General features: G+C 47.2%; 8 protein-coding genes across 8 annotated transcripts; 2 read left to right on the top strand and 6 right to left on the bottom strand.

Annotated features, from left to right (window-relative positions):
• Positions 1-340: 340 nt before the first annotated feature.
• Positions 341-2,056, bottom strand: F5Y00DRAFT_131871 (NAD(P)-binding protein). The gene is made up of 2 exons (XM_048004222.1): positions 1,848-2,056; positions 341-1,702 (listed from the first exon to the last, which is right to left on the bottom strand). The coding sequence occupies exons 1-2, from the start codon at positions 1,905-1,907 to the stop codon at positions 695-697; spliced, it is 1,068 nt and encodes a 355-aa protein (XP_047869018.1). The 5' UTR covers positions 1,908-2,056; the 3' UTR covers positions 341-694.
• A 4,152-nt stretch (positions 2,057-6,208) lies between these two features.
• On the top strand, positions 6,209-7,652 carry F5Y00DRAFT_225396 (uncharacterized protein). The gene has a single exon (XM_048006161.1). The coding sequence runs from the start codon at positions 6,409-6,411 to the stop codon at positions 7,183-7,185; it is 777 nt and encodes a 258-aa protein (XP_047869017.1). The 5' UTR covers positions 6,209-6,408; the 3' UTR covers positions 7,186-7,652.
• Positions 7,653-7,654: 2 nt separating this feature from the next.
• Positions 7,655-9,166, bottom strand: F5Y00DRAFT_225390 (DUF636 domain protein). The gene is made up of 3 exons (XM_048006160.1): positions 8,548-9,166; positions 8,198-8,406; positions 7,655-8,089 (listed from the first exon to the last, which is right to left on the bottom strand). The coding sequence occupies exons 1-3, from the start codon at positions 8,663-8,665 to the stop codon at positions 8,009-8,011; spliced, it is 408 nt and encodes a 135-aa protein (XP_047869016.1). The 5' UTR covers positions 8,666-9,166; the 3' UTR covers positions 7,655-8,008.
• Positions 9,167-9,954: 788 nt separating this feature from the next.
• F5Y00DRAFT_250841 (uncharacterized protein) lies at positions 9,955-11,799 on the bottom strand (the record flags this gene model as incomplete). The annotated part of the gene is made up of 3 exons (XM_048009778.1): positions 9,955-11,238; positions 11,293-11,581; positions 11,675-11,799. 3 exons carry the CDS (start codon positions 11,797-11,799, stop codon positions 9,955-9,957), a joined length of 1,698 nt encoding a protein of 565 aa, XP_047869015.1.
• A 755-nt stretch (positions 11,800-12,554) lies between these two features.
• F5Y00DRAFT_131804 (multi protein-bridging factor 1) lies at positions 12,555-13,277 on the top strand. Its single transcript, XM_048004221.1, has 2 exons — positions 12,555-12,833; positions 12,917-13,277. The coding sequence occupies exons 1-2, from the start codon at positions 12,675-12,677 to the stop codon at positions 13,223-13,225; spliced, it is 468 nt and encodes a 155-aa protein (XP_047869014.1). The 5' UTR covers positions 12,555-12,674; the 3' UTR covers positions 13,226-13,277.
• Positions 13,278-13,616: 339 nt separating this feature from the next.
• On the bottom strand, positions 13,617-15,643 carry F5Y00DRAFT_225385 (uncharacterized protein). The gene has a single exon (XM_048006159.1). It carries the CDS (start codon positions 15,454-15,456, stop codon positions 13,879-13,881), a length of 1,578 nt encoding a protein of 525 aa, XP_047869013.1. The 5' UTR covers positions 15,457-15,643; the 3' UTR covers positions 13,617-13,878.
• A 202-nt stretch (positions 15,644-15,845) lies between these two features.
• On the bottom strand, positions 15,846-16,804 carry F5Y00DRAFT_225384 (uncharacterized protein). The gene is made up of 2 exons (XM_048006158.1): positions 16,391-16,804; positions 15,846-16,263 (listed from the first exon to the last, which is right to left on the bottom strand). Exon 1 carries the CDS (start codon positions 16,788-16,790, stop codon positions 16,557-16,559), a length of 234 nt encoding a protein of 77 aa, XP_047869012.1. The 5' UTR covers positions 16,791-16,804; the 3' UTR covers positions 15,846-16,263; positions 16,391-16,556.
• A 4,967-nt stretch (positions 16,805-21,771) lies between these two features.
• On the bottom strand, positions 21,772-23,885 carry F5Y00DRAFT_131709 (putative nucleoside transporter). Its single transcript, XM_048004220.1, has 6 exons — positions 23,506-23,885; positions 23,293-23,433; positions 22,815-23,244; positions 22,649-22,729; positions 22,078-22,587; positions 21,772-22,021 (listed from the first exon to the last, which is right to left on the bottom strand). The coding sequence occupies exons 1-6, from the start codon at positions 23,734-23,736 to the stop codon at positions 21,867-21,869; spliced, it is 1,548 nt and encodes a 515-aa protein (XP_047869011.1). The 5' UTR covers positions 23,737-23,885; the 3' UTR covers positions 21,772-21,866.
• Positions 23,886-25,387: the final 1,502 nt, after the last annotated feature.

Raw genomic sequence — 25,387 nt, 5'->3', positions numbered from 1 at the left:
CTGAAGATGAGGTTAACAACAAACAACAAACAACATTCCAGCCTAAGCCAACCAGAAGTCTACCAAATATTCATCTAATGCAACGTAATTATATAAAACATGGCTCAAAGCAAGGAATTAAAAAATAGAACTAGGAGGGATTACCCTTTTATGCTTGAATATCGAACACGGTGGTACGCCCATCCCTAATTCTTAGAGATGTTCGGACCTCTAAGTGACTAACAACTCTATAGGAGCGACAACGACATGTACGATCATATGAACAATTCAGTCTACAACTTTCTGTTAGTTAACCCCGATAATACTGGTAGGGGCTTCTCTAACACTAAATGTCCACTAGCTTTGATTCTGTGATTAATTCTTACTTAATTGATCATTGTGCTCTCCATCCACCAACCTCGGCGCAACATCCCCTAATGGCTCAAACGCGTTGCAATTATCTTTCCCCTATATCATACCCCAAGGTTGCAGAACTCTGTCTTCGGGTCAATAAACTAGGGAAATCTAGTGTCGTCTATGAAATTGCACTGTTCGAGAAAGGCGTTGAACAAGTCAAGGCTGTGGGCGAATACGTTCAAGTCTTCGTAGACCGCTCAACACAACGACCTAATGTCAACGGGATGAATTCTCAATTACGGGAGGGACTCGCGAAACTACTTGTAGGGCCCGGTTCCAGCAAGTTATAGAATGTCCCCTATACGAAGCCCTGATACTCCAGCTTCTGACGCGCCCCATCCTGCTCGCCGCTCGACAGCATCTTCTCGATTAGTTCTAGATCTGCGAGTGCCTGTTCAGGAGTCTGATTAGGGTTTGGTACTCCCGACACGATAGACTCAGCCCAAGCATGAACCTCCTCCTTGACCCCACTAGTCTTCTCGAACACCTTTTCCTCCGCCACGGCATTTTTCCCAACTCCTCGGACCGTAACTACCTTGGCTCCCTCGGCCTTAACAACACCTTGCTCGCAGGCGATGTGGTATTCGAATGCATCCATAGTCGTTCCCACAGATGTGATATACGAGCCTACTACACCTGACTTCGTTTTCAAGATCGCATTGATGGAGTCTACTGGAGGCAGATGGCTTGAAACTAAGGCGGTTTGGGCCACCAAGGTGTCAACGGCGTTTTCTGCGCCTAGGAGTTTCCTCAAGCCAGCTGTGAAGTGCACGCCTCCGTCTAAAAGGAACCCGCCCTGGTGCTGCGGCGTTGTCCGCCACGGTGTGAGGTAGTACTTGTTGGTTGCCTCCATCATAGACTGCAGCCTCACCACAAAGCCCGTAACCTTGCCGAGCTTCTTAACCTCCTCGGCACCGTAGGCCCAGCCTGGTTGGAACCGGAAGTTTTCTGCTATGGCTAAGGACGCCTTGGTCTCGGCTGAAATCTCTTTCGAGTATGCGATCAGCTTATTAGCGGTCTCAAGATCCTTGGCTATCGGTTTCTCCGCCAAGACATGCTTTCCAGCCGCCAGGGCCTTTTCAATATATGCGGGCTGATCCAGGATTGGAAGAGCAATTATAACTCCGGCTATGTCGTCGCGCTTAAGGAGGTCTTCGTAAGACTTGCCATCTCCAGAATCTGCTGAGTATAGATCCACCGAGGAAGTAGCATCACCAGAGACAAGCCGTGAGGCTTCTTCTGCGCTCTTACGAGACCGGGACCAGATAGCCTTAATCGAAAGCAGGGGGGAGGCAAGAGCAGCGGGCTAATGGCATGTTAGCTAATATCATTGAGGACATTTAGAATATGTCTATCCAGGGGGGTGGAATTTTGCATGACGTCAGTCTCGTGGTGAGTGAAGACTAACAGGGATAACAGGGATAGGCCACGAACGACTCCAAAATACTCACCATATGCTGCTCTTTAACGAAGATGCCACCACCAATAATTGCTATTCCTAGAGGCGCCATTGTTTTATCGGTCAGATATGAATTACCATAGCTTTTGAACTCGAATTCAAATAAGACGAGAAGCCTTCATTTATAGCCTTATTAGCATGAGCTTGATTTGAAATGACGACTTCTTAGCCGGTTCTCCGCTCCGGCCGAAATGACCATATTCGGCAAGTCTAACAGTTTAGCCCCTCTCTAGCCGGAATAGAATCTCATTGGCCCATCTCTTGAGCCTCGTACATTATAGTACAACATCAACGTAGACATCTCATAACGATAGTTACATAATAATAACTAAACTTAGGCTTCTTCTTCTTCACACCCCCAATAAATTGGAGAGTGCAATGAAAAAGGGGTGCACGTGTTTGGTCAGAGACACAGGCCACGTGCGGCCGTCGATACAAAAAATTATGGAATGCGTTAGAGCATCCCGCTCACCAACTGAGCCCAGCTGCATACGTTCGTTTCCGGAGGTAGTGTAATACCAGAAACAGGCCGCACACGAGCCTTTAAAAGGGTTCCAAAAATTCATTTACCAACTGAGCCAAGGCACACCTAGGACAGCCAAAGCAGCGAAAGACCCCGGCGTCGCATACCCCCTGCCGCGTTCACCCCACCTCACAGTTTACCGCAGGGTCAGTTAGTTAGGCCGAGAGTGCAATGCGTGTAAGAGAGAAAATAGTCCAGAGCGCGCTCCTCTCCAGGCTTACAATATCTCGCTCCCACCGCGTGCCGGACTCGAACCGATCACCGGAATTTCCTCTCTCGTAGATGATGGTAAGAGAATACGGGAGCAAGTCGAGGGACCCGGGCCGTACAAGCATGGGTTTAACCACATACTGCCGATTATCCCTACAAAGGGTTTCATTCAGCCTTCGGAGGTGTGTCCTTAACTGTTGGGGTCGGGCATATTCCTCTAGTGCAAGATCGTACCCAGGACCAAGCACCACATCCCTGTCCAGTATATGTATATGTATAAGGGTAGAGTGTCGGTCGAAGGTCGGAGGTTGGAGGTCGGAGGTCGGTCGGAAATAGAGCGAGGAGGTAGGGGGAGGAGGTGGGAGATCGGTCGGTCAGTCGAATAGGAGTTTCGGTCGGCTGTCGGCAAGAAGGAGGAGGATTGTCGGTCGGGAGAGAGTGTCGTTCGGGAGAGTGTCGTTCGAGGGTAGGACGAGGAGGTAGGAGGTAGGGCGAGGAGGTGGAAGATCAGTCGGTCAGTCGAATAGGATTGTTGGTCGGCTGTCGGCGAGAAGGAGGAGGATCGTCGGTCGGGAGAGAGTGTTGGTCGGGCGAGGGTAAGGCGAGGGTAGGGCGAGGAGGTAAGATTGGTAGTAGGAATTCTATCATCGTTTAGCAATTAATAATAAGAAAGATAGGTTGTTCTTAGTTAAGTAATAAGTTAGTCAAAGGTAAAATAAGAGGGTAGAGTAAGAGAGATTGTTGCTCAAGGAACGGGGGTGGTCAGTGAGTTGGGCAAGGGGAGTTGAGATGTAAACAAACAAGACCAAAGTCTTGAGGACCTAGAATAAATGTGAGCATTTATATTTATTGAGAGTGCAGAGTTGATTAGGTTAGGTGTAAGGTAGGGAAAGGAGTGAGAATATAAAAATAGTAAAGAGTGGTGGTGCTCAGTGTAAGGTGCGGGTTTAGGCAACAAGTTAGGGTAAGGTTAGATTGATCAGTGTTGGGGTGAATTTAATTTGGAAAATAGGTTGATGGGTTCAATAAGAAATTTAAAAGTCATCAAAAAGTTGAGTGGTTTGAGATGTATGAAGTAGAAGGAAATTGGTTGTGGTGGTGGTATGGTAGGTTGTCAGGGGGATTTGCATTCTAAAAGAAGCATAACTTGTGTTGTTCGTGTTGTAAACTTTAGGCAAGTAGATTTCGTTGCCATAGTATAACAGACGCGTTCAGATAAATGAAAGTTCAATACGTACCTGAGCTCAGAGAAACATTTTCAAGAAAATAAGAACGAAATAATAACCTTACAGTAGAGTAAGTTTGGTTAATAGGTATTGTGTATTAAGGTAATGATTAGAGAGGTATTGAGAATATTTTTAATGAGGTAGTATGGATAGAAGGAGGGAGGTTGGTTTGGGAAATGTGTTGAAGGTGGTGAAGTTGGAAAGAATTTTTCAAAAGGTTGCGGGTGGGCTTCTTTAAATAGAGAAATTCTGGAGGAGTGATTAGAAATAATGGGAGTGCAATCAGTTGCTAGAAAATCAAAAAATATTTAAAATTCAAGGAGGTGATTAAATCAGTACCTGTATGTACCTTAAGTAGATCAAATCAGTAAAATCGTTGGCATAACAGGTGGCCATCACCTAGGAGACGCATAGGTATATTGTTAACTCAAAATCAGAATCAGAACAATCAAAGTGTATAGTACCAAGGTACATACCAACGATAAATAGAATCAACACCGCTACTGATTCTACTAGCGTGATACGGGTAGTTATTTAATTTTCCTACATACAAATACCGTACTCAAATCGTCATGCGCCCCCCTATTAATGCGGTTGCTCCTATGTACATTGCTCCAATATAGGTCTCTTATGGGGCAACAGATGATGGTACTACACACTGCGTAATTTTATTCGTGTAGATAGCAACAATACGCCTAAGTAAAGTTTGTAATATTATCTATAGAACGATTTTGATTTAAGTAAGTGCATCGAGGACGCTGTGATGTTAAATAGTGACCTCGACACTCATAACGAATAATTTTTTATTCAGCCTCACTGCCTGTGAGGCTGTTAATATTGGCCTTGCTGATTTTTGTTATATATCAGGAGCTGTCTCTCTGTCAATAAGTATCAACTACTTTAAAGCACTCCTCTAGCGCAAAATTGCGTTTCAATTTTCTTAAAATGTTTTATCGCAAAAACGGCGCCGTAATTTCTAACTAGCAACTACGCCTTATATGTGACATGTTTGATAAGTGAGATTAATCAAGCTGTTATTTTCCAATGGTGTCCCATCTATATGTAGGCATATAATCTTACGTACCTACATATACGCAATTACCTGATGTCTTGGAGATACGGTATACATGTACCCCTATGTTTTGTACGTATATATGGGAAAGTACTTGGTTAAATACAATAATCATTGTCTTCTTCTCAACGGATTAGATCAACATTGCAACTCGAGATACACCGTATGATGATATTTCCGACATCATTAAGATTGACATTGACATTTTTCGTTTAGGCGATTCACACTACTTTAGCAATAAGAAAAGATGGTTTGAATCTTGAGGAGGGAAACGACATAGCTAGAATGCCGGGCTTATTATTTACTCGGAATCTTTGTATCGCTATACCTCTCATATACGACGAAGGGAGACGAGCATTTCTATGCCTATAGGAGGAGATCACTAAGGAACCCAACGACCAATCCATCTCTGCCTAGCATTATTATGGAACCTCTAACCCGGATGATGTCCATAGTTCAATTTATTAACTATAGCATGTAAAAACAATCAAGACGGGTTACTATACAAACATACTAATAGGAGCATCTAAATCTCTATATCAATACTACTAAAGGGCCAAGGAGGTCAATACAACACGCTTTTTCGTCGTGATAGACGCTGGGCAGACCAAACCCCAGGTCCTGTTAAGGGAAATTTCACCAGTAGATGTATTGCTGTCCCAAGTTGCCATTAGATAGACAACGATGACAATAGGATCGTGGCCTTCATCCGTGGATTGGAGGGTGGTCTATCGTTAAACTGGCCCTAGAGACGATAGGGGTGCCGCTTTGGACTTGCCTCGAAGACCCTGAGTGAGATCAAAGATAGAATTACGGGGGGCCGTTAATTGTTGAGTTTCAATACTTGAAATTTGGAGGACCGAACCGATTATACTGCAGCGACCTTATAGTACAAGTTCCACGCTTATACCCATATCCTCGGATGTACCTATCTTCAATTTTTTTTTAAATTCTTTTCAAGTATAAATGTGTAGACCAACACGGACCGCGAGTCGTGCCGCGACAACGTGATACGAAAATATCTAAGGTACGTTCATCGTTGCGTCCAAAGAGTAGGTACCGAAGGTATTGTGGTTTCAAACATCTTCGAAATTACCTATATCCTGCACCCGGCATCGTGACAATAACATGCAGTCGGGTAGACGGGCAGTCGCGCCGTATGACGACGGAAATACATACCAAATCAGGACGCAGATAAGGAATTCATCAAATCGCCGGGTCTAGACGCGAAGCCGCGCCGCCGGGGCCAGAAGCCCAAATCAGACGATATATTGGAAGATTTAGGGCAAGCGCCTATGCACATAGTCCTACAATGCTGCGTCGCTTAAAATCTCGCAGCTTCGGATTTACGTGGGAGTTGTTTACTCCTTTCCTACTGCTCGGATGCGCATAGGTACCTAGAGAAAAGAGACGAGCAGATACACGAAGCCGTCAATAAACAAGAGCCACAAGGAAGTTTGCCGAAATAAACAATCTCGATCTAGTCATCAGAAGTATAACCGGCCAAGATACAGTATTCAAGATGAAGTTCTCCGCACTAGTTACTACTACCCAGATACTCCTCCTTAGCGCGCAACGCGTCCTCGCGAACGCATCCGCCAACGTGCTTCAAGCCGCCAGCGATGACGATGACGATAACGCCTACATCGCATCGGTATGTTCTCCCGCCAAGGCTCCCGACCAGTCGGACCCGGCGCCGTGCGTAGAAATCCAGATAATCGAGACAGCGTGTCTACCCAACGGGACATCTCCCCTCGCTCTTGAGGCACACGCGCAGTGCCTCTGCGGCGGCAGTTACTTTGCAGAGTGGCTCGGGTGCCGCCGGTGTCTACTAGAGCACGGCGCTCTGTCGCAGCGCAACTTCAGTTACTTTTCCGAAGTACTCTCTAGTGCTAGCGAGAAGCTATGCGAAGGCACGCCGACGGCGGCTTTCGCGACTTTGTTCACCGAGGCGCAGGCTGGCGTCCCGGAACCTACGACGGGAGGTACGGCGTTCAGCGACGCTAAGAGCGGCGATGCAGCTGTGAGCTTGTATTACACGGCTAGTGGTCTCCAAGGCCCGGGTCCTATTACGGGGAGCGCAACAGCGGCTACGGTGGAAACTCCGGATTCGAGTTCTTCGGAGGCGACGGCGACGGATGGGGTTTCTCAGAACGGGGGGGCTACTTCGCCTACTAATACACCATCAGCGACATCTTCAAGCTCCAGCAATATCGCGGTTCAGACGGGAGCGCCCGTGAACGGAAAGGGTGCGATCTTCGCAGCAGCGGTAGGCGGTGCGTTAGTGGCTGTCTTATAAGAGGGTTCACGATGCAAGTACCGGACATATAATGTATAATGGATATATCTAATCTACCCATTTAATATAATATCCATCTGTCTATCTGCCTCTCGTCAAAAACGAACATCGACAATAGGGAGCAAAGCACATCTTACCTAAGAAACATGCTCAAGGCAATATATTTAAACCCGGCCAAGCCCACCTTAGCCCAATGGCGCAATCTACGCATATATTACTGTAACGACCGAAACCAGACTTGTCTCCTCTTTCGACTTAGTTAATGAGACTCCATACCTTACCTTATATAGCCTACCACCCATCCAACCTACCTTGATGGACACCTTGCTGGCCAGCTTTTTCCCCTTTGGCCAATCACACCACCCCGCCTGTCCCAAACAAACCCCAGACAACGCCTACCTAAGCCTAAACGAGTCGCGGATCCGGCAAAGTGACTGTTGGATCATGATTCCCGCAAGGAGAAGCGGGTGTACCTGCGTTAGCTCAATCCGGGGACGGCACGACCACGTGTGGCCGCGCCTATTCCGACGTCAGTCCATCGTGTCGGATGCCGTGTACTTGGCCAAATACCGGTAGACTTTGTAATGATGACTTGCGGGAGGTAAAAACTTCAAATGGGAGATAGGGCTACGTAGGTAGGTACCTAGCTAATACGACATAAACGGGGCTTTGCCGCAGTTCACAGACAGGTATGGAATTTCAAATGTTCATTTCAATCGATCATATTATCATATCTCGTCTTATATATCCACGACCAGCTGTCCATGACTATATATTTTAACTCGTACTTTGCTCAACGACCCATCCAAGCTCCATCGATCCTTTACTCGGGCATGTGCTCGAACGGCTTAGCAAGGTGTTCCGCGCAGAAGGGCAGCTTGCCAACGGTCCAGATCTCGGTGTCCTAGTTGTTGGAATACGGTCAGCTTCCTTTCTCTCATCCATATACGAATAGATAGGATAGTGAAATATGCAGAGATGGGCGACTAAGCGGAGAGGCGGGCGTGCTTACAGGTTTCAATGCTTTCTTATCAGCATCGCTAAGAGTGCCGCCCTTGATGGCGATGATGGGGGGCGCCGCCTCCGGGTCGTGCGCGATAGGAGATCCGCACTCGGGGCAGAAGATACGGTGCACGGGCTTTCCGGAGGACCCTGCCTTTGCGTAGCTTTTGGTTGTGCCGTTGATGGTTAACTTGTCCTTAGGGACAACTACTACGAGTGCTATTGTCATGTTGGATTAGCGGATCGGTTCCGGTGAATGCGAATGGCGGGGTCGCGGCTATGGAAGATCATAGGGAGCAATTAGGGAAGAATGGTAGGCACTGTAACGTGATATGATACAGAGGTATGGTCTTGACATACAGTAGGTAGAGCCCGACTGTCTCTGGCAGTCGTCGCAGTGGTCGTACCCGACGATGAGGGGGTCCGCATCGACGGTGTACTTTACAGAGCCACAGAGGCAGTGACCTGAGAGACCCATTGTGGTTTGGAATGTTAATATAACTATATTGTTTAGTCGATTATAACGGATACGTTTGTTCAAGGCCGTAGTATGCCGGGATATGATTGTACAATAGGATAGACTCAAAATGAATTTAAACGAGGGACGGGATACCTTTATATATACATACCTAAGTAAATGGCTTAAGTTTCCGTGGAGAATCCTGTGACACACACGATGTTATTCTATGACATAGCTTGGCTGATCTAACTCGGGACGGGAGCTCCCCTGACTTCGGAGTGAACTGTCATTATTATCGGATTGGCAGATTAGACCTGCAGCTTTCCCCTTCTTTTATCACTCTTACGTTTAAAACATGCTTACAGCTACTGTATGTACAGTATGAAACACCTACCTCGGCATACACAAGTAACCAACGAGATAAGAGTGTTGGTAACTTTTGTTCCTCGAGTGCTTGTTTTTGTCGAAGAGCTTTTCCTTCGCGGCGGGGTTGATAGCTCTAAGGGATTATTGGTGGGGTTACTATGTATGCGTCTTACATCTTGCTGCTAGTCTACGTCAGGAACCCAGCTGACGTAGCATAGAATCTGATTCCTTGCAGCCCTAACGGAGTTGGGGGGTGGATCTCTCGTCTAGCCGCAGGTACACTTACATGTTAGACTAATAGAGAATAGACCACGTAGAACGTATGAGTACATGGCGGTGACAACTTGAACTACATATATACACTAGAACATCAACGTACATAGGTTGTAATATTCCCGGCAGTTTTACCACATTGTGATTGGGCTTATTCCTCATGAAAAGCAATAGTGATTCGCAGATGCCATGGCGAAGAGTCCAACCTGCATCAACTGAACTATGTAATATGAGATCTAGATCAATATCATCATTGCGGCATATTGAACTAACCAAGTAGCCAAGTATTTGTCAAACATCCTGGTCCGAGCTCCGCTGCTCGAAGCCACCAACTCTGATACAGAGTACTTGGCTGCTTGGTTAGCTCCCGGAGTGGGATGTGCTAATGCTGACTGGCACTTTTTATTTGGAATAATTTCGTGTCTCAATAATCGCTCTTCTACATACCGAGCACCGCATTGAAGCTTGCGGGTCGTACGGGCCGAATGATATGTAACAGATCTAAAAATCCTCCGAGGATCATCTCCGACACCATGACTCTATTCCGATGGAATTTGCCGAATGTCCTACTCCATGTTTATTCGGAGAACCTGATGAATTGAGCACTACCGGGATTTATCGGATTTAACATTGGCGTTTCCTCTGGGAAGCGGGTATCCCAAATTTTATTAAGTTACAGTCCAGGCTAATAACAGTCTGAGGACCCAATGTTCAAGCTGGAGGATGTCCACGCTACCCATGGCAATTCTATCAGCCATGAACAACGTCAATACAGAGTTCCTGTATGCCCGTCGGGATTTGTCATCCTCATGGGCTAAAACGTATCCATCCATGGGTGAAAGCCGGAAACCCCTGATATCCTTTTGAGACTGGGTAGTCCAGCTGATCTGACACGAAGTCAGTGGTCGTTGAATTCGTTCGGGCCTCTGCCTTATATTTTTAATAGCCATAAAATAACCATAGTCTAGATAACTTGTTGTTTGAAATAGAGGCGGCGGTTGTTTCTTCACGAATAGCCTTGGCAAGAGTTGAGGATTTGACACCCATATCGTATTATTCTCGTTTAGTTCGCAAAATATAGCCTCGAAATCGTGAGCATAATATACGAACCTCGAATAAAACGCGGGCGTCAAGACTTTGAACTCCATCTTGTCAGTGCAGTTAGAGCTCTTTTTCGCTAACGTTGATATCATAGTCTCAATGGGCGCGTCTGTAACGCCACAGGGTATATATCGCACAACCAGTAATTTGGACGACTGTTCCACTGAGTACCTCAAGTACCTCCTAAATAAAGGCTCGAGTTGAGATTCTATCTTGTCGGCATGTCGGCCAATGCTTGTTTTGAGCGGCTCTGGTCGATACCAAACATGGAGCTTCCTTTGAAAGAATAGGGCCGCAGCTTCTTTCACGATCCTAGGAAAAGTGACGAAGCCAACCCACCACCATGAAGCCAAGAACTTGAGTTTCTGAAGGGAAGTCATCCCAGTGGGATCGATGGCATCACCTTCTGAAAAGATACGAGCAACCAGTTTCGCGTAGTTCTTGGAAGACATTAGATTTATCGTATTATTAATCGGTCCTTGCCCATCCATATTTGGGGATAGAGGGTCGTGTGCTATAAGCGAGTATGCGCCCTTTCTAGAGTTAAAGGGGGATACGTGGAAGTCTTTTGGCCAAGTTCGTTTCAAGGGCTCCGAGCCATTGGATCTCCAAGTCGATGTGATTTTTTTTAAGGAATTATTATCAAGTCGCTCTATTGATTTTATCGTGTTGTCTGCCGCTAAGAAGTACATCCGTCTCTCGTCGAACGTGTTATTAACTTCAAGGATTACTGCTGCTAGGTGCTTTTCGGCAGAATAAAGGTACCAAAAAGAAACAGGGTTGAAATGATAACCCATGAATTTCGCAGCAGTTACCAAATACGCATGTGGATATTTGGAAGCATCAATGTCCTATATCGCGTTAGCTCTAGATTCCCTAGAGTAGACAACGGGATGCTGCCGCACTTGAGACTTGAGGTAGGCGTCTAGCTTGCCCCTTAATCCGAGGTGTCCGTTTCCCCTATCTAGGTAATCCGAAGCATCGATCTTGTACCAGCCCCCAACTCCCGTGCTATACTCGTCATTTGATACCATGCCGCCTGCGACACCTGTCCAACCGACGGGTATTCCAACAAGGAGATACGAATAAGAGAAGGTGTGCTTCTTGGGAAATAACCTGGCATGCGTAGTCCGACAAGGGAACAGCAAAGGCCGCCCTGGACCGTTCCATGGTACAGATAGCCGTACATCTTGACTACGACGTTGTACGTATATGAAATAGATGAAAACGGTCGTAGCCACTGCTGTCGCCCCTAGATGTACTAGGGTATAATTAATCTTTAAGAACTCAAGGATCACAGAACCTCTGACCCAGAGGAATGAACTAGAAAGGAGCACTACATCTCCAACGTGTCCAAAGAGAAGATAATAGGATAATGCAATAATACGTAGAATAACGCCATATACGAACATCTCGGGAGTTGTGGTTTCCACGGAAGAGCTTTAAAATAGCGATCTAAATAAAGAAACACGTCTGATGCGAACTCCTGTTATCACCCGAAATTACCAGATCATAGGTATTTTTGACCGAATGAGATTATCAGGTTTATACTTGTGTAATGAACTGCTGGAAGACTACATGATGGGGGAAACGGAAATGTTTATTCAGCGGTAGGGACATCAAGGGAAGACTCGAGACATGTAGTGTAACAGCCACATCATTATCTTATCTCGTATCTTATCTCAGCCGGTATGACTGTTCGCCGGTCGAATTGACATGGAACGAATCCGTAAAACACTGTGAACAACTGTATTGTTTGGCTTGGAACTAAAAATGATGTAAGTAAGAATTGAATTCAGACTACTCCTTGATAGTGTGTCAATTGAATTGTTTCGATGACTTGCCGGTGTACACGCATCTGTATTCACCTTTCAAGAAAATTCAGCCTCTTAGTATATCTTAGTGTGGCTTTGCAACAATGATCCTGCGTCGTAACAGACGTCGGTGTTAAGGGTGTTAGGCACAAAGGTTGCCTCCCCGCCAAAAAAAAACAACTCCGTTGAGTCAGCGGAGGCTCCGCTTTCAGCCCACTTTCTACCATCATTCCTTCGCCTTCCACGGCTCTTAAAAAAGGACATCTATACCAACCTAATTAACAGCTCACGAGCGCATCGCATTCTAACCTTTTTCAACTCACACGTTCTCCATACATACAACACCCGCGTAGCTACCTTTTATAACAAATCAAATCCGTACCCTTTTCCAAAAAGATTATTCCAATTGTCGATTTCGGCAACCCTAATTTTTAACTCCTCTCACCCCCGCCAAATCAATTACCGTCTTCACGATGTCTGACGAGTGGGACTCGGTCACCAAGATCGGCAGCAAGGCTCGCGGAGGCGCATCGCAGCGGGAGACCGTCGTGCGAGGCACCTCCGCGCTGAACGCCGCCAAGCGCGCTGGCGCCGCCATCGCGACCGAGAAGAAGTTCTCTACCGGCAATGCTGTAAGTTATTTACTTATTCCCCTCCTCTCCTCTCCCTCTATGACCTCATCCCCCCAAACCAGCGCTAACGCAGACTACAACAGGTAGGCAAAGGACCCGAAGGCCAACGCCTAACGAAGGTCGACCGCAGCGACGACATCATCAAGCCGAACACGGTGGGCAAGGAGGTCGGCGACGTCATCAGCCAGACGCGGCAGAAGGTGGAGCCCAAGATGACGCAGAAGGACCTAGCCACCAAGTGCAACACGACGCCCTCCGTCATCGCCGACTTCGAGCGCGGCACCGCCATTCCCGACCAGAAGATCCTAGCCGCGATGGAGCGCGTCCTCAACGTCAAGCTCCGGGGCTCCGGCATTGGCGAGCCCAAGTTCAAGCCCAAGGAGAAGAAATGAGCGATCGGCAGATAGTAGATAGGCCGGAAAACACGAAGTACGGGCCGATGATAATGAATCAAACTGAACTGATGATCGCAAGGGGGACACCTATCTGATAGGACAGTTTGAGTCCGGAGTGGCGGCTGTATGATGAGTTAGTTATCCTAGACGAGGCGAGGGGTTTTCCGAGATGACGAGACGCATCTCCCCCTTTAGCCGTACAATTGCATAGCATCGCGTGGCTCGGCTTCTAGTGCAGCAAAGGGTCGATCGGTCGGCCTCGTGCATTGATTTAGTAGACACAAGAATAGACATCTAGAGTCGCTATCACGCATTTCACAGGGAAAAAAAAAAACTACCAAAAATATTTTATCTTGAGATTTTTATATATTTATTGGACTCGTGATAGAGTCTTGTGCTATTAATGCTTCGGACAACGTAGTACTGCCCATTCGTCAATTCAGACGAAGTATCTTCAAACAACAGAAAGAACGCAAGCCAAACCGCGGCCTGATATGCAACGCGATGCTATGCAATGCAATGATAAATCAAACGACGCTTTGTTTGCCTAAAAGGCCCATCCATCCATCTATCCAGGGCGCATTATACATATCCATCCCCTTTCCATCGCCGACCCTTCAGCCCTTTCTCTCGTCATGATATGCTTCCCTTCACGCCCGCTCCAGTAAGCCTCGAATCCGTCCCTCCACATCCGCCTTGCTAGGCTGTCTATCCGTCTCCAAGACCACGTTTTCCCGTCCTCCAATGACCACAACGCGAATCCATTCCGGGGCCACCTCGTTTGCTAGTAGACGTACACATGCAGCGCCTTCTTCGCGCGAAACACCCATCCGCAACGAATCCTTAAGCTTCTCCAATGTCACTCCCATAGTGAACGACACACGGCTCCCCTGGCCAGCTGCGCGGCTTAGCATACCCAGCATACCAGCGACTTCAGGTGCGCGTTGCAGCGCCGCGCGACGTTGAAGCTGTGCAGGTGAGAGGTTGCTGGCGAGGAGTGAGGACTTCTGGAGGGACTTCAGACGGATGCGGTCTAGCAGGTTCATCTTAGGGGCTTCCGCGTTTGACATTTGCACGTCGTTGGGCTTTTGTGGTTTGGCCTTGGCTTCCTTCTCCTGCTTCTTGACCGCGATGCCGTGCTTCAGCTCCTCGAGTCGCTTCTGGCCTTTGGATAGCACGGGTGCAGCCTTGGCGACGGATTCGCAGAGTGTGATAGGAGCCCTGGGGAGCGCGGTGTAGAAAGCTGAGATATCGGAACATTTAGCCATCGTGAAACGAGCCCAGAGAGCGGATATTTTATCGCGGAATATATCGTTCAGTTTGTTCTCCTCCAGCGGACGGCCGGCACTGTGTTGTGCCGAGTCGATCTCAATGCAAATTTTACCGCGACCGTAGTTGGAGAGCGAAAATAATGGGCTGCTATCCCCCATTTCGAAATTCAAGATTCCGAGGCAGGTCTGTATATCCGCTTCGGTAACTTTCCTTCTGCCCCATGCACGCGAGACATCGGGACATAAAATGCGCAAGTCTGCAGGAACATTGGATCCATTGTGCGCGTAGTGCAATGTCAAAGCCTTTAGTAGTGAAGAGTGCAGATCAATAAGAGCTAGGACCTCATCGGGAAGCCCGGTTTTTAATGGGACGGATTCGCTCTCATCAACATCGGGTTCGGTAATGGGCGTGTAAACTGAAAAGGGGGTGGAACTGCGTGATGGTGATGACTCTAGACGGAGTCTCTTGAGTAACACACCAGTGTTAATAGTCGACTCATCTGAATCGGAAACACTAGGACTCCTTGCGCGTTTTTTCAGTACGGGTTTAGGGAGTATAGGCTCAAGGCGCGTAGGTTCGGGTTGTGTAGGTTTAGGGTGAGCCTTTTTTGAGGGACGACCACGGCCACGTTTCGCAGGTTGGGATCCAGTCGATCCAGTCTTTTGAATCTTGACGGCAGGAGCTGAGGACTTTCTTGGCGTCTCATCCGCCGAGGAATCGTCCTCAATACTTGCAACCAATTTTCTCTTCCGGGAAGCGGGTGTGAGGGCCTCGATGTTGACATCCTTCTTTGGTGTAGAAACAAGAGGAAGCTCCTTCTTGATATCGGCGCTATTTACCGACTTCGAAACACGGGCGAAGCTGCTAATGTTCGAAGGTGCATTTTGTTTGGGGTTGGCGACCTTGGATTTTGTGGATGCCTTCCGGCGTTGCTGTTTAACAGCAGGACTGGCCATGGTAAAATATTTAATTGTTTACTTTCTTTTCGGAAGGTGTAATTGTAGATAGACGATAAACAATTAGTTCTTTCTATGGCTTCAGAAAGTAAAACTGGTATAGAACATGGAAAGTTGAGTCTAAAATTGTAACGACGAAAAGTTTGAAGAGAGGAAAGCATTATGCAGCTGTCAATTGCAAGCAAGGATAGGTACCTAGATATTATGAGACAGGAGACCGAACACGCCTAATCGCGACCCACATGCAATCAAAAGACGCGAAAATCTACCTGGTAAGACGCGTCGCGCAAAACACCTGCGAACCGCGTTAATAGGTGGAGCTGAGTTAGCCCGATTAGGAAAGACTTCTATGATGCCAAGACCTTGAAGAGAACACCACACCCAATCCTCGAAAATTTCATAGCCGAGGGGGAAAACGGGATTTACAGTGTTTTATTTCTTGTTTGTTTTTTGGAGAATGTGTGCATAATGTTCTCCAAACGCGCAATTACCACCGTTGTTAACCTTTTGGGGTTAAAAATTCGGCAGTCCGTATTGATCTCGCTCAAGGTTACCTCTTAACCCAGTCACATTATTCTCTCGTTATATTAGCAACATCTCGAATTAGTTACGGAAACTAGACTTCCGATTACTCGGACTGTTTTCCCTAGCTACAATCCCATTAACTCCTGACTCATAGCCGGAGGCCATTACTTGAATTGTACCAAAGTGATATCAATTATCGTACCGACTTGGTGTTCTCCCTTATTAGGGGAAGGCCAAACCAAACCAAGATTGGAAGCGGTGATATGGCACTAGTGAACGAAGGTATTGAATCGATCCCGGACCGAGATGTCGGGGCCGTCTCAACCATGGAGCGAAGCCATGAATCCAGCCATTCATTTCCCTTCCCTTCCCTTTCGAAAGCACACGCCATGCCCTAACTTTTGTGTAGACCGATTATCTTGCGTCCCTTATGCCCTTACCATTTCACATCCGTAAACTCCCAAATGACAGACCAGGAACCCCGCTACCCATACAGACGCATAAAGACAATACATGACCGATGGTGAACATCTCTCATGTACGTGGTGCAGCAATGGCCGCGCTCAAGTTGTCAATCAATGGCGTAGAGTGCGCTGCCAGTGATCCGGATGGAAGCTGACTGGGCTAGGCGGTGGGGGAGCCGGGACATCCCAGTCTCGCTCTTGAATAGAGCGGATAGGAGTACCTCGCTTGCTCTCCGCAGAAGTAAGAGTGGCATTTAGGCTAGCGAATAAGTCTGTGGAAGGGTTGAGACGGATATTCTTACGCGGTGGCGTAACCGGGATGGGTGCGGCGATCTGTCCAGGCATCTTGAAAGATTCTTCTAAGGTAGTAGTAAGTATCTCTGTCGAGTTACGAGGGTCGCCAAAGGTATATGATGACTCACGTTTTAAGGTGAAAACTTGGAAAGGAAGATAACAAGGTTCTGAATGTTCTACTCCAAGAGTAAATAATTTATGTCTTCGGAGTAGGTGCTTGGCGAGCTCGTTATATGTTGAGAATTTTTGATAGGGACGGTGGAAAATGTGGCAGAGTGGCGTCAGGTAGAAAAGTTGTTGGGAGGTAAAGTTTTGGCGGAGATAGATGCAAGTGGAAAGTAACCGAGTTGGAAGGTAGGACAAGTTGGATAGATATAGAAGTAGAGAAGGCGCGAAGACAGAAGGCAGAAGGCAGAAGGTATATGATTAAAGAATAATCAAGTAATAGGAGGCAACGGAAAGAGCGGTGGATATGCGTGTGTAAGTCACACACTCTCACACACTTCACACACACCAATAATAAGACTTGTTCCTGATTGCGTCCTGATTGCGGCGGCCACCCCACGCGAGAAATAGGAGGTAGGAGTCTTAGCAAAGCTGATGCCGAGGGGGATGAATGGACGGCTGATAACAACAAGTTGACACTGTTGGTGCAATACAGTCTTCAAGACGTCAGATCCCGAAGCTAAATTGTCGGCCGGCGGATGTGAACTCCTCGGTTAGGCAAGTGGACGAGGTCGGCAGGTTGAAGATGAAGAATGAGGAGCGGAAAGTCTGGGCAGATGGGGAAGATGCGTATGGAGATAGTATGAACAGATTAGATGTTGCACTCGGCGTTATAATGTCTGAGGTAAAGTTGTAATTCGACGTTGATGTAAAATATATTGGGATGTGGGAAAAGGGCTACGTTATGGTCGTTGGAAACATTTAAAAGGGTCGCAAGTAGTTGCAGATAGTTGCAGGTAAGTCGCAGGTATTTATTAAGCCACAGGGAACTTTGAACCTGAGACGAGACGAAAGGAGAAGCGTACATTAATGAATTATTTTCCCCGGCAATCCAAATGGGCATGATAATCTAATAAATTAAGACCTGGGGAAAAGAAGGGAACCTTAGAGGGTACATAACGCACATACATCAATACATGTACATATTCATACGCACACATCCACAAACAAGTTCAATGTTGTGGTCATATTCTAACCCCAGATTTAATCATTCCGGGGACCCGTCACCCAAGCACCGTTCGACGTTCGTTGATACATTGCATTGAGATGTCTTGGGACAAGACGACACTATGCACGAAGGGACTTACCTATTTGAGTAGTGTACGTACCGGGTACGACAGAAAAGTATGGGGAATAGAGACAGGGGTGTTTAGATCTCCGAGCAGACATGTACAAAATTGTAGAGGTACTTAAACCCACAATAAGCAGCATCATATGTTTTCGGCGCCTCTCTCACATAGGCATTTATTACTGTTACTATTTTGTAGCTATTGTAGCTACCATGTACATAACGGAATGAGTTGGCACGCCATCGATCCAAGCTAAGGAAAGCTGGGCAACCTCGGTAGGAATGATGGGATGGGTGGCATCGTAGTGGCATCGTAGCGGTAGCCTAAGCCTTACGTTTCCTAAAGAATTCTCAAGGCCTTTGGGTAAGATCGTATATATTTCTTGCACTTGTGCTCTCTACCTTACGTGGCAGCGAGTCATAGTAAGACTCCTGCAACGGTATTTTTGATTAATGTAAGCCCTTCCCCCGGAGTATCGTAAGAGTAAAATCCATACACGTAGCGCATCGAAGCGAGCCCAAGTCAACGGTCGGCCGACGCTCGACTACCAAATGCAGCTACGTGATCCATCAGGATCGATTCGGGGAGAGATTCCACGTATCTAATAAAAGGTTTAGGACCTTGTGAATGACGGATCTGGGGGGGCCGTTACGTGCTAACACCCCTTTGGGCGCTACACCGAAGCTTCGGAATATGGCATCCCTAGGCAACCTAAGCTGCCCAGGCTGCCAGGATATAATTTTAATAAGCCATTCAGGGCTGAAACGAAAAGAAGGAAAAAGAATAAGTGCCACTAGTTGTCCTTCCGTACACGTGTACCTAACGAGTAACAACTAATCCATCTCCCGAGAGTGCCCAGCCTTTATTCTTTATTTCTCCTTCGAACAACTTCAAACCTCAATAGCGGCCCCGTAATAGGCAAATAACCCGCAGGCGCTTCAAGTCACGTTTCCGGACACTCCCATGGTGTCGTGTGCTTCGGTGCCCTGTTTAGAAGACGTCAGGAATACACGGGGTCGAGACAAGTATCAAACAAATCCAAGCCGGCATGAAATCGGAGGTCCATGTGGAATTTGCCAGGCGAATAAACACTTATAAGAATGAGTAATATTGGATAAATCCTCGTATCCGTCAGTGTGTCTTGTGCAAGCGGTGTGGTTGGACAAACAAAATCCCAAATTCCCAGCTTAGGAGCTTGGGGACTTGTGAAAAGATGTCCTTCGTATCCTTCGTAGTGTAGCTGTGCAGGTTATGTAGGTAGGTAACAACTGGTTATGTGTACGACGTAGATTTGTGCGAAATGATACCTGACTAACCAATCCGGCACCCAGATAGACCGAAGTTTGGGGGTTGCTGGGAGATTTGCTTCGCGCCTCACATTGATGAAAGGCTCGTACATAGTAAGAATTTATTTGGGGAGCGCATGTCTTGAGACTGGAAGTGATTGGATTATTCCGTCTTCCCCGGGCTGCCCGGGCTTAAATCGAGTGGATAGGTGGAGTTCATGTGGGGTAGAACGAGTTCAGGCGGTGGAATGGAAGCTTCAGAAGAAGGGCCTACCCATAAGCCAAGCAGCTTGCGACGCTTTCCAATCTGTTAATTTCTTTCCCTCTCCTTCCTCTCTTAAATTTTGGAGGGGGAGGGTGGAAGGGTGGAAGGGGGGGTGGTCATGTATTGTACCTAATGTACCTAACCTAAGCCATGTGGGAGACAAGGGCCTATCAATGGTAGGGATGGGTCTAATAAAAGTGGATTTATACACTATAGTGGATATCCCCCAGCTTTGTCCCGCGCTGGTCGAAACCCAAGCACAACTGCCATTTTCCACTCCACTCTCCCCCTTTCCCCCTTTCTGTCTCCCGCCGTCCCGTCCGCCCTATTGATGGATTCTCTTCTCAATCAAGTCTTGTCCCTCTCCGTCCCCCCTCAAGTCCAGTTAACGTTACCTACCTTACCTACCTAACCCAGCCTGGGCGTCGATCATTGATCAGCGTTCTTGCATTCCTCCCCACGGATAACCTACTTTAGGATATTGAAGTAGCCATAACCATATCAATTTACAGTCTCTGCTGTCGCATTGAGCAAGATTAATCAAATTTTGTTACGAGATTAAAAGATTAAAAGAAGGGAAGTCTTCCAAACGGCCACTGAGACTCGCCGGCACGCGGTTGAGGAATTCGGATGGAAGCATAAGGAATCGCAACAACGAACAGTAAGCTCGGCTATTACCTTTTTCTCCAGCCCGAGCCCTACCTAAGCTAGGTAGAACCGACGATATTTCTGCGAGAGAAGGAAAAAAGAAAATCTTCTCTCAGCGAGCAAATAGGGGTCATTACAGCGCCCAGACGGGCCACCATTTCTACCAAATTATCCTGTTTGTTACCGTTCAATATTTCTAACGTTAGACTATCAAACTGAACCTGAAAACCTGAAGGCTTACTAGCGTAAGTAGGTAGTCTCTCAGATCACACAAATCACAGCGGGCCGTTGCCTAGCGCCGGCTTGCATACACACCGCCTACTGATGCGGGATGATGGCTCAGTCTCATCATTTGCTTTCAAGTTTCGAGCGCATTTAAATCTTCGCTGAGCACACCAGAAACACACGGTTTTATTATTAGCTCGTGACCCCCGCGCCTATGGTCCTTCGAATATGCGCCATTGCGGTGCAATACACCATCCGCAATCTGACAAAGCTTACAGGGCTTCCTTGATTCACAGAAGCTCCCCTTTTCCTCCCACGGATAGCCCCGTCCGTGGGAGTGACGGAGTAGTGCTCCATCACGTCGGACTTCGATGAGACAGTATCTCATTAGTCTTTCCGTCCAGGACTACCACGTCCATTAAGGGTTGTCTATTGGAGATGACGCTTCTCAGTGGTGACGAGAAATCAGAAGTTGCATATCTTAATTTGAATAGCACGCCACATGAGTGGGTTACGGGGAAACGATACGCACCCAAGCTACGGCACAGATTTGATGGGAATTATATATCCACGTCATTACGAACGAATTGCTACCAACTCTTTCCCAACCCGAAACTTGCATCCATGCAAGGCTTGTCCCCGAGATGTTTGCTCTCTTCACTGGCTATTCCCGAAACGGAGTTGCGGTAAGTTATCCAAGGCTGCAAATTGAGCCTCCTATTTGGCCACCTTAACTTGTTCTGTGGCGAAATGTCCAGCTGGAATTTGCTCGAAATCCCACATCCTCCACCGGTATATGTTTTACAAATTTCTACCATCATATCCTACCCTCGGTGTGAATAGATTGTTCAGGTGCTTACTCGACCTTGTATGTTCGAAGCCAGTCAAGTAAACGAGTTGCGAAGCCACATTCAAGCCTTATACATTAGTGCGGCTCGCTTCTAAGTCGGACTATGGGAATTACTTGGCATATGCACGTCATGATCGGTGAAGTTACTAAGCATGCTGTTTAATAACATCATGTTGTATTTTGCGAATAAAATGATCACATATAAGTTCACCCCAGGGATCAAGATCCCTTTTATTACTTCCCGAGATACGGTTCAGCTACAACCTAGACGTGGGTTTCGTATACGTAGAAAACATAACCCTCTTATAGACGCATATCTCCCTCTCCGAAAAATGTCCGTATTTGCCGGAGAGTATTCCAAGTTATAAGACAGGATGGTTAGCTGGCTTAGTGTAGGCGAGCTTTCTTGGCAGACGATGGAGGCGCTCCTAACGGAGTATATCCTATGCAAGACCGGCATCAATCCGGACAATTGTGCATATGTGGATATACATACGTGATGCTATCCGATGAAGGGAGCAATTGCCCCTTGCCAAGTTAGTATCTGATATTCCACATTCACTTATTCGCAAATTTCCTTTCCGCGAACCGAGCCGGGATATATACAACAAGAGTCAAAAAGAGACAAAGCTCGTTTCCAATATCACCACCAGCGTCCCCGATCAGCTTCGCAGCAACGCCAGTGTACCACGTTGTAGCCATACCTAGAACAGCTACGAGTAGAGTTAGTAATAAGTTGCCATCGAATAGAGTAAGCTCAAAACATTACCTCCAATTATCCCGCATGCGAAAGCAAGACCCCCGGCATATCCAACCGGTAGCATGCTGCGATTATTCCAATTATCCAAGTTGTAGTTTTTAAATGAGCCGCGGCGAAATAAATAGTGTTCGGTAACCAAGCAGACGAAGACGGCGGTTGCATAGTAACCCAATAAACTGAGGAAATTCTGTATAAACACCAGAAGCTGATCGCTACCAGCCAGGCCCAAAGCGATGACTGCAGCAAAACAAACAATCTCCCAAACGAACCTGGGCACCGCAGCCAAGCTGTGAGAGGCTTGCTGAATCGAAAGGCCTGCACTATACATTGATCCACAATTCAAGCCGACGGCGGCGAACATCAGCAGGAAAAGAATCGCTTTCGCTAATCCATATGGGTGGATCATGGCCTGAATCAAAAACCCAACACCAATCTCGTATTGTTCGTTCCATTCTTTATTATTGTGTAAGGCAGACGCGGCAACGGCCCCGGCTGCGGCACTGAGACAAGTAGAAACGACTAATACCCGTTAGTAACGATGAGTATTGATTAGCTCAAGAGCTTTAACGATCAAACTTACAAAGACCACAAAATGTCAGCAAGAAGATCGCAGTCTTTGCGATGGTCGCCGGATATTCGACATAGAAGTCTGATACATAGCCTACCATAAGGGGTATTTAGTACTTGCTCGTGTATATCTCTCGTAGAGCTCATATTAATAATTGCGTTAGGAAAAATTCACCCACCCGCACAACATGCACTGGAGCCGTACATGACACTGAAAAATGTCAACGCCGCTCCGGAGTTCGAAGCTCCACGGGTAGACGGTGGAGCGCTGAGGTCCCCAAATCTACCGATCTCCCCAAGGATGATCAAGAAGATAACCAGGAATACAAGCCAAGCGAACTTCTCAAACGTATACACCGCTTTTAAGCCGAAGAATGAGAATATTAAGCTCATTATACTGACTATAACGACGCCGAGTTGGGAACCAACTTTGCCATCTGAAAATGCGGAAAGTGCTTGTCCTCCCGTGATTGACCCGGAGGCGCACCACCCAATCTCCTGGATAACATTGAATATCGCGATGACTTTAGACGGGTACCAACCGAGGGAATATCGGCATATGGAGACTTGACGAAGGCCTGTCGGTGGTCCCATTGTTGCGCACCAACTCTACTAACAGTTAGAATTTGTCGAGCTCGTTACGGAGAGGATACTCACTGTGATTACGCCCCCCGCAACAGAGCCAAATATGATGACCAAGATACTTTGCCGGAGGTCTAGACCCAGCTCCCATCCTATGAAGCCGGTCGCGAAGGTGCCAAGGTTCATGCAACCGCCTACCCAGAAGCTCACTATGGCCTGGAATCGGATCAACATTCTGATATGTTCCTCTGCTGTTCGCATTCAACATCTAGACTCGGGGACACTAACCAACTGGCCCGACCATCGAGAATAAAACGGGTTCCTATCGCCGGGCAGCTTTCGTTCGATGCTATGTGATTCAACCCCCAGCTTACGATCCAGTGCTTCTTCGTAGCTTCGCAGCCTGGCTAGGAATCCTGTCTTCTGTACACGTATCGGAGTCTCTTGGCTGGAAGTATCAACCTCGATTCCCACAATTTGTGGTACGCTTTTCTCTTCATCGTCCGTGATACGAGCCATATTTTGTGTACTTTAACTGTGTTGCTAGGTCGATGTGTAGAGAAAAAGGGGGGGCAATATCCTCAGCGTCTTAACCCCCCTTCGGATGCGGGCAACCAGAAATACAAATAGGTCGACCTCGACACACTACTGATGCGACTTTCCATCCCATCAACACGCGTCAATACTACATGTCCCAGATAAGCAGCGAGACATTGCGGTCAATATTGTAGCACGAGGTGCTATAGATCCAGGTATAGCTCGGGTCCCGGCCCTACCTGAGTGGCGAGCTGCAGTTCCGGCAAGACAGGTGCGCACCTCAGAGCAGGGAAAAGCATGTATCGATATTAAGATCATCTACACCAACACGTATCCTACTCCCCAGATATGATATGATATCTGCTTCGATCGTCGCTGCGACTGCGGTCATCATTGATAAAGCACCCGTCCCGCCAGTAACACGCACAGGTAAGCACAAATAGGGGAGGGTTACGTTCCACAAGCTTAGCTTTCTACGCACGAGTACTGGACCCGGAGCTAACGTACCTAATGTACGTATTGGAGCTTGATGTACGACCCCGTCTATAAATTTGATCCGTCGGCGTTTAGCCGCGCGAGGAAGGAAAGCATTTCTCGTTGACATATTGGCGGGAGCCCGACCACCCTCAGGCCGCCGATACTTGAGCTGTGCGACGCTGGTTCCGGCTGCTATTCGACAGGCGCGAAATAGGTTGGTAGCACAAGAGGTGAGATTCTTTTCTAGACCTGGCTTCGCTCAAGGCGGTATCTCGGCTGGGGCCGTGGACGCCGGGGTACACAGCAGTTCTACAGCGCAAAAAAAGTTACACGAATCAGAGTAGGCATGGTGATATCTGCGCGACTACATATATCGCTCTCCCCATCCCAAACACTGGTCTGTGGGGTACATGTACCTACCTACTTCATATGCGCGTAAGGTTTTGGTTCCAGAGTTAGAGAAAGATTGGAATGGAAATAGGGCAGGAATATTCTTGCTTGGGAATCTGAGCCTATCGCATTTTTAATGATGGACATCTCATTCTCTTTAAATGCAGCAAGGGCTTATTCAGCCCTCCTACCGGAAGAGATGGCAGGGTGGCTAGTTGAAGGGTAATAATTAGTATTCAGCATTTGCTTGGCGGAGAATTCCGTAAGATGCAGCAGTCAGTGGGAATTGGCATAGGGAGCGCCTGGGTGCATGTGTCAGGCGTTCTTGGCACTCGACGATAACCTCCCTTTTTCAGACTAAGGTTACTAATGTTGAAACAGACGACCCCGAGCATTACTTCCATTTGCGATTAACTAGTTCTTTGATGAAAGGAAGTAAGTTATTCGAGAAGAACTGTGAGGTAGGCTCAACTGCTTGAGACGCATCGGTGTTTAATTTCATCGCCTAAATTAATAATGCGAAATAATTCAGTTGAGAAGGTACCTACATACTATTACGATAGCGATTATACGGGTGACACGAGGATAGGTCATCCAGGCGTATTTCAGTGCGTTCTTGATAAACTACAAGGAGTTTAATTCCTAGCCAATCAAAATTTAGCTACAGACTTTGACTTACTCTTAAGAGAAAGTCTTACATTGTTTGAGCCAATCATATTTTCGGACGACTTTAAAAGGTTAGCTAGCGAGCTCCAGAACTTAAAAT

This window comes from Daldinia vernicosa (assembly GCF_022497035.1).
Source record: "Daldinia vernicosa strain CBS 139.73 unplaced genomic scaffold F5Y00scaffold_4, whole genome shotgun sequence".
In the NCBI taxonomy this organism is placed as follows: Eukaryota; Fungi; Ascomycota; class Sordariomycetes; order Xylariales; family Hypoxylaceae; genus Daldinia; species Daldinia vernicosa.
The sequence above is the reverse complement of the archived record's forward strand: the minus strand, read 5'-3'. Positions and strand labels throughout refer to the sequence as shown.

Bases quoted from the DNA above. Each gene is read 5' to 3' on its own strand.
- F5Y00DRAFT_131871 (XM_048004222.1), bottom strand. From the start codon at position 1,907: ATGGCGCCTCTAGGAATAGCAATTATTGGTGGTGGCATCTTCGTTAAA. The intron at 1,703-1,847 runs GTGAGTATTTTG...ACATGCCATTAG, and splicing joins TCGTTAAAGAGCAGCATATG to CCCGCTGCTCTTGCCTCCCC.
- F5Y00DRAFT_225396 (XM_048006161.1), top strand. From the start codon at position 6,409: ATGAAGTTCTCCGCACTAGTTACTACTACCCAGATACTCCTCCTTAGC.
- F5Y00DRAFT_225390 (XM_048006160.1), bottom strand. From the start codon at position 8,665: ATGGGTCTCTCAGGTCACTGCCTCTGTGGCTCTGTAAAGTACACCGTC. The intron at 8,407-8,547 runs GTATGTCAAGAC...ACATGACAATAG, and splicing joins ACAGTCGGGCTCTACCTACT to CACTCGTAGTAGTTGTCCCT. The intron at 8,090-8,197 runs GTAAGCACGCCC...TCCAACAACTAG, and splicing joins ATAAGAAAGCATTGAAACCT to GACACCGAGATCTGGACCGT.
- F5Y00DRAFT_131804 (XM_048004221.1), top strand. From the start codon at position 12,675: ATGTCTGACGAGTGGGACTCGGTCACCAAGATCGGCAGCAAGGCTCGC. The intron at 12,834-12,916 runs GTAAGTTATTTA...AGACTACAACAG, and splicing joins AGTTCTCTACCGGCAATGCT to GTAGGCAAAGGACCCGAAGG.
- F5Y00DRAFT_225385 (XM_048006159.1), bottom strand. From the start codon at position 15,456: ATGGCCAGTCCTGCTGTTAAACAGCAACGCCGGAAGGCATCCACAAAA.
- F5Y00DRAFT_225384 (XM_048006158.1), bottom strand. From the start codon at position 16,790: ATGCCTGGACAGATCGCCGCACCCATCCCGGTTACGCCACCGCGTAAG.
- F5Y00DRAFT_131709 (XM_048004220.1), bottom strand. From the start codon at position 23,736: ATGGCTCGTATCACGGACGATGAAGAGAAAAGCGTACCACAAATTGTG. The intron at 23,245-23,292 runs GTGAGTATCCTC...AACTGTTAGTAG, and splicing joins TTGCGGGGGGCGTAATCACA to AGTTGGTGCGCAACAATGGG. The intron at 22,730-22,814 runs GTGGGTGAATTT...CCCTTATGGTAG, and splicing joins CTCCAGTGCATGTTGTGCGG to GCTATGTATCAGACTTCTAT.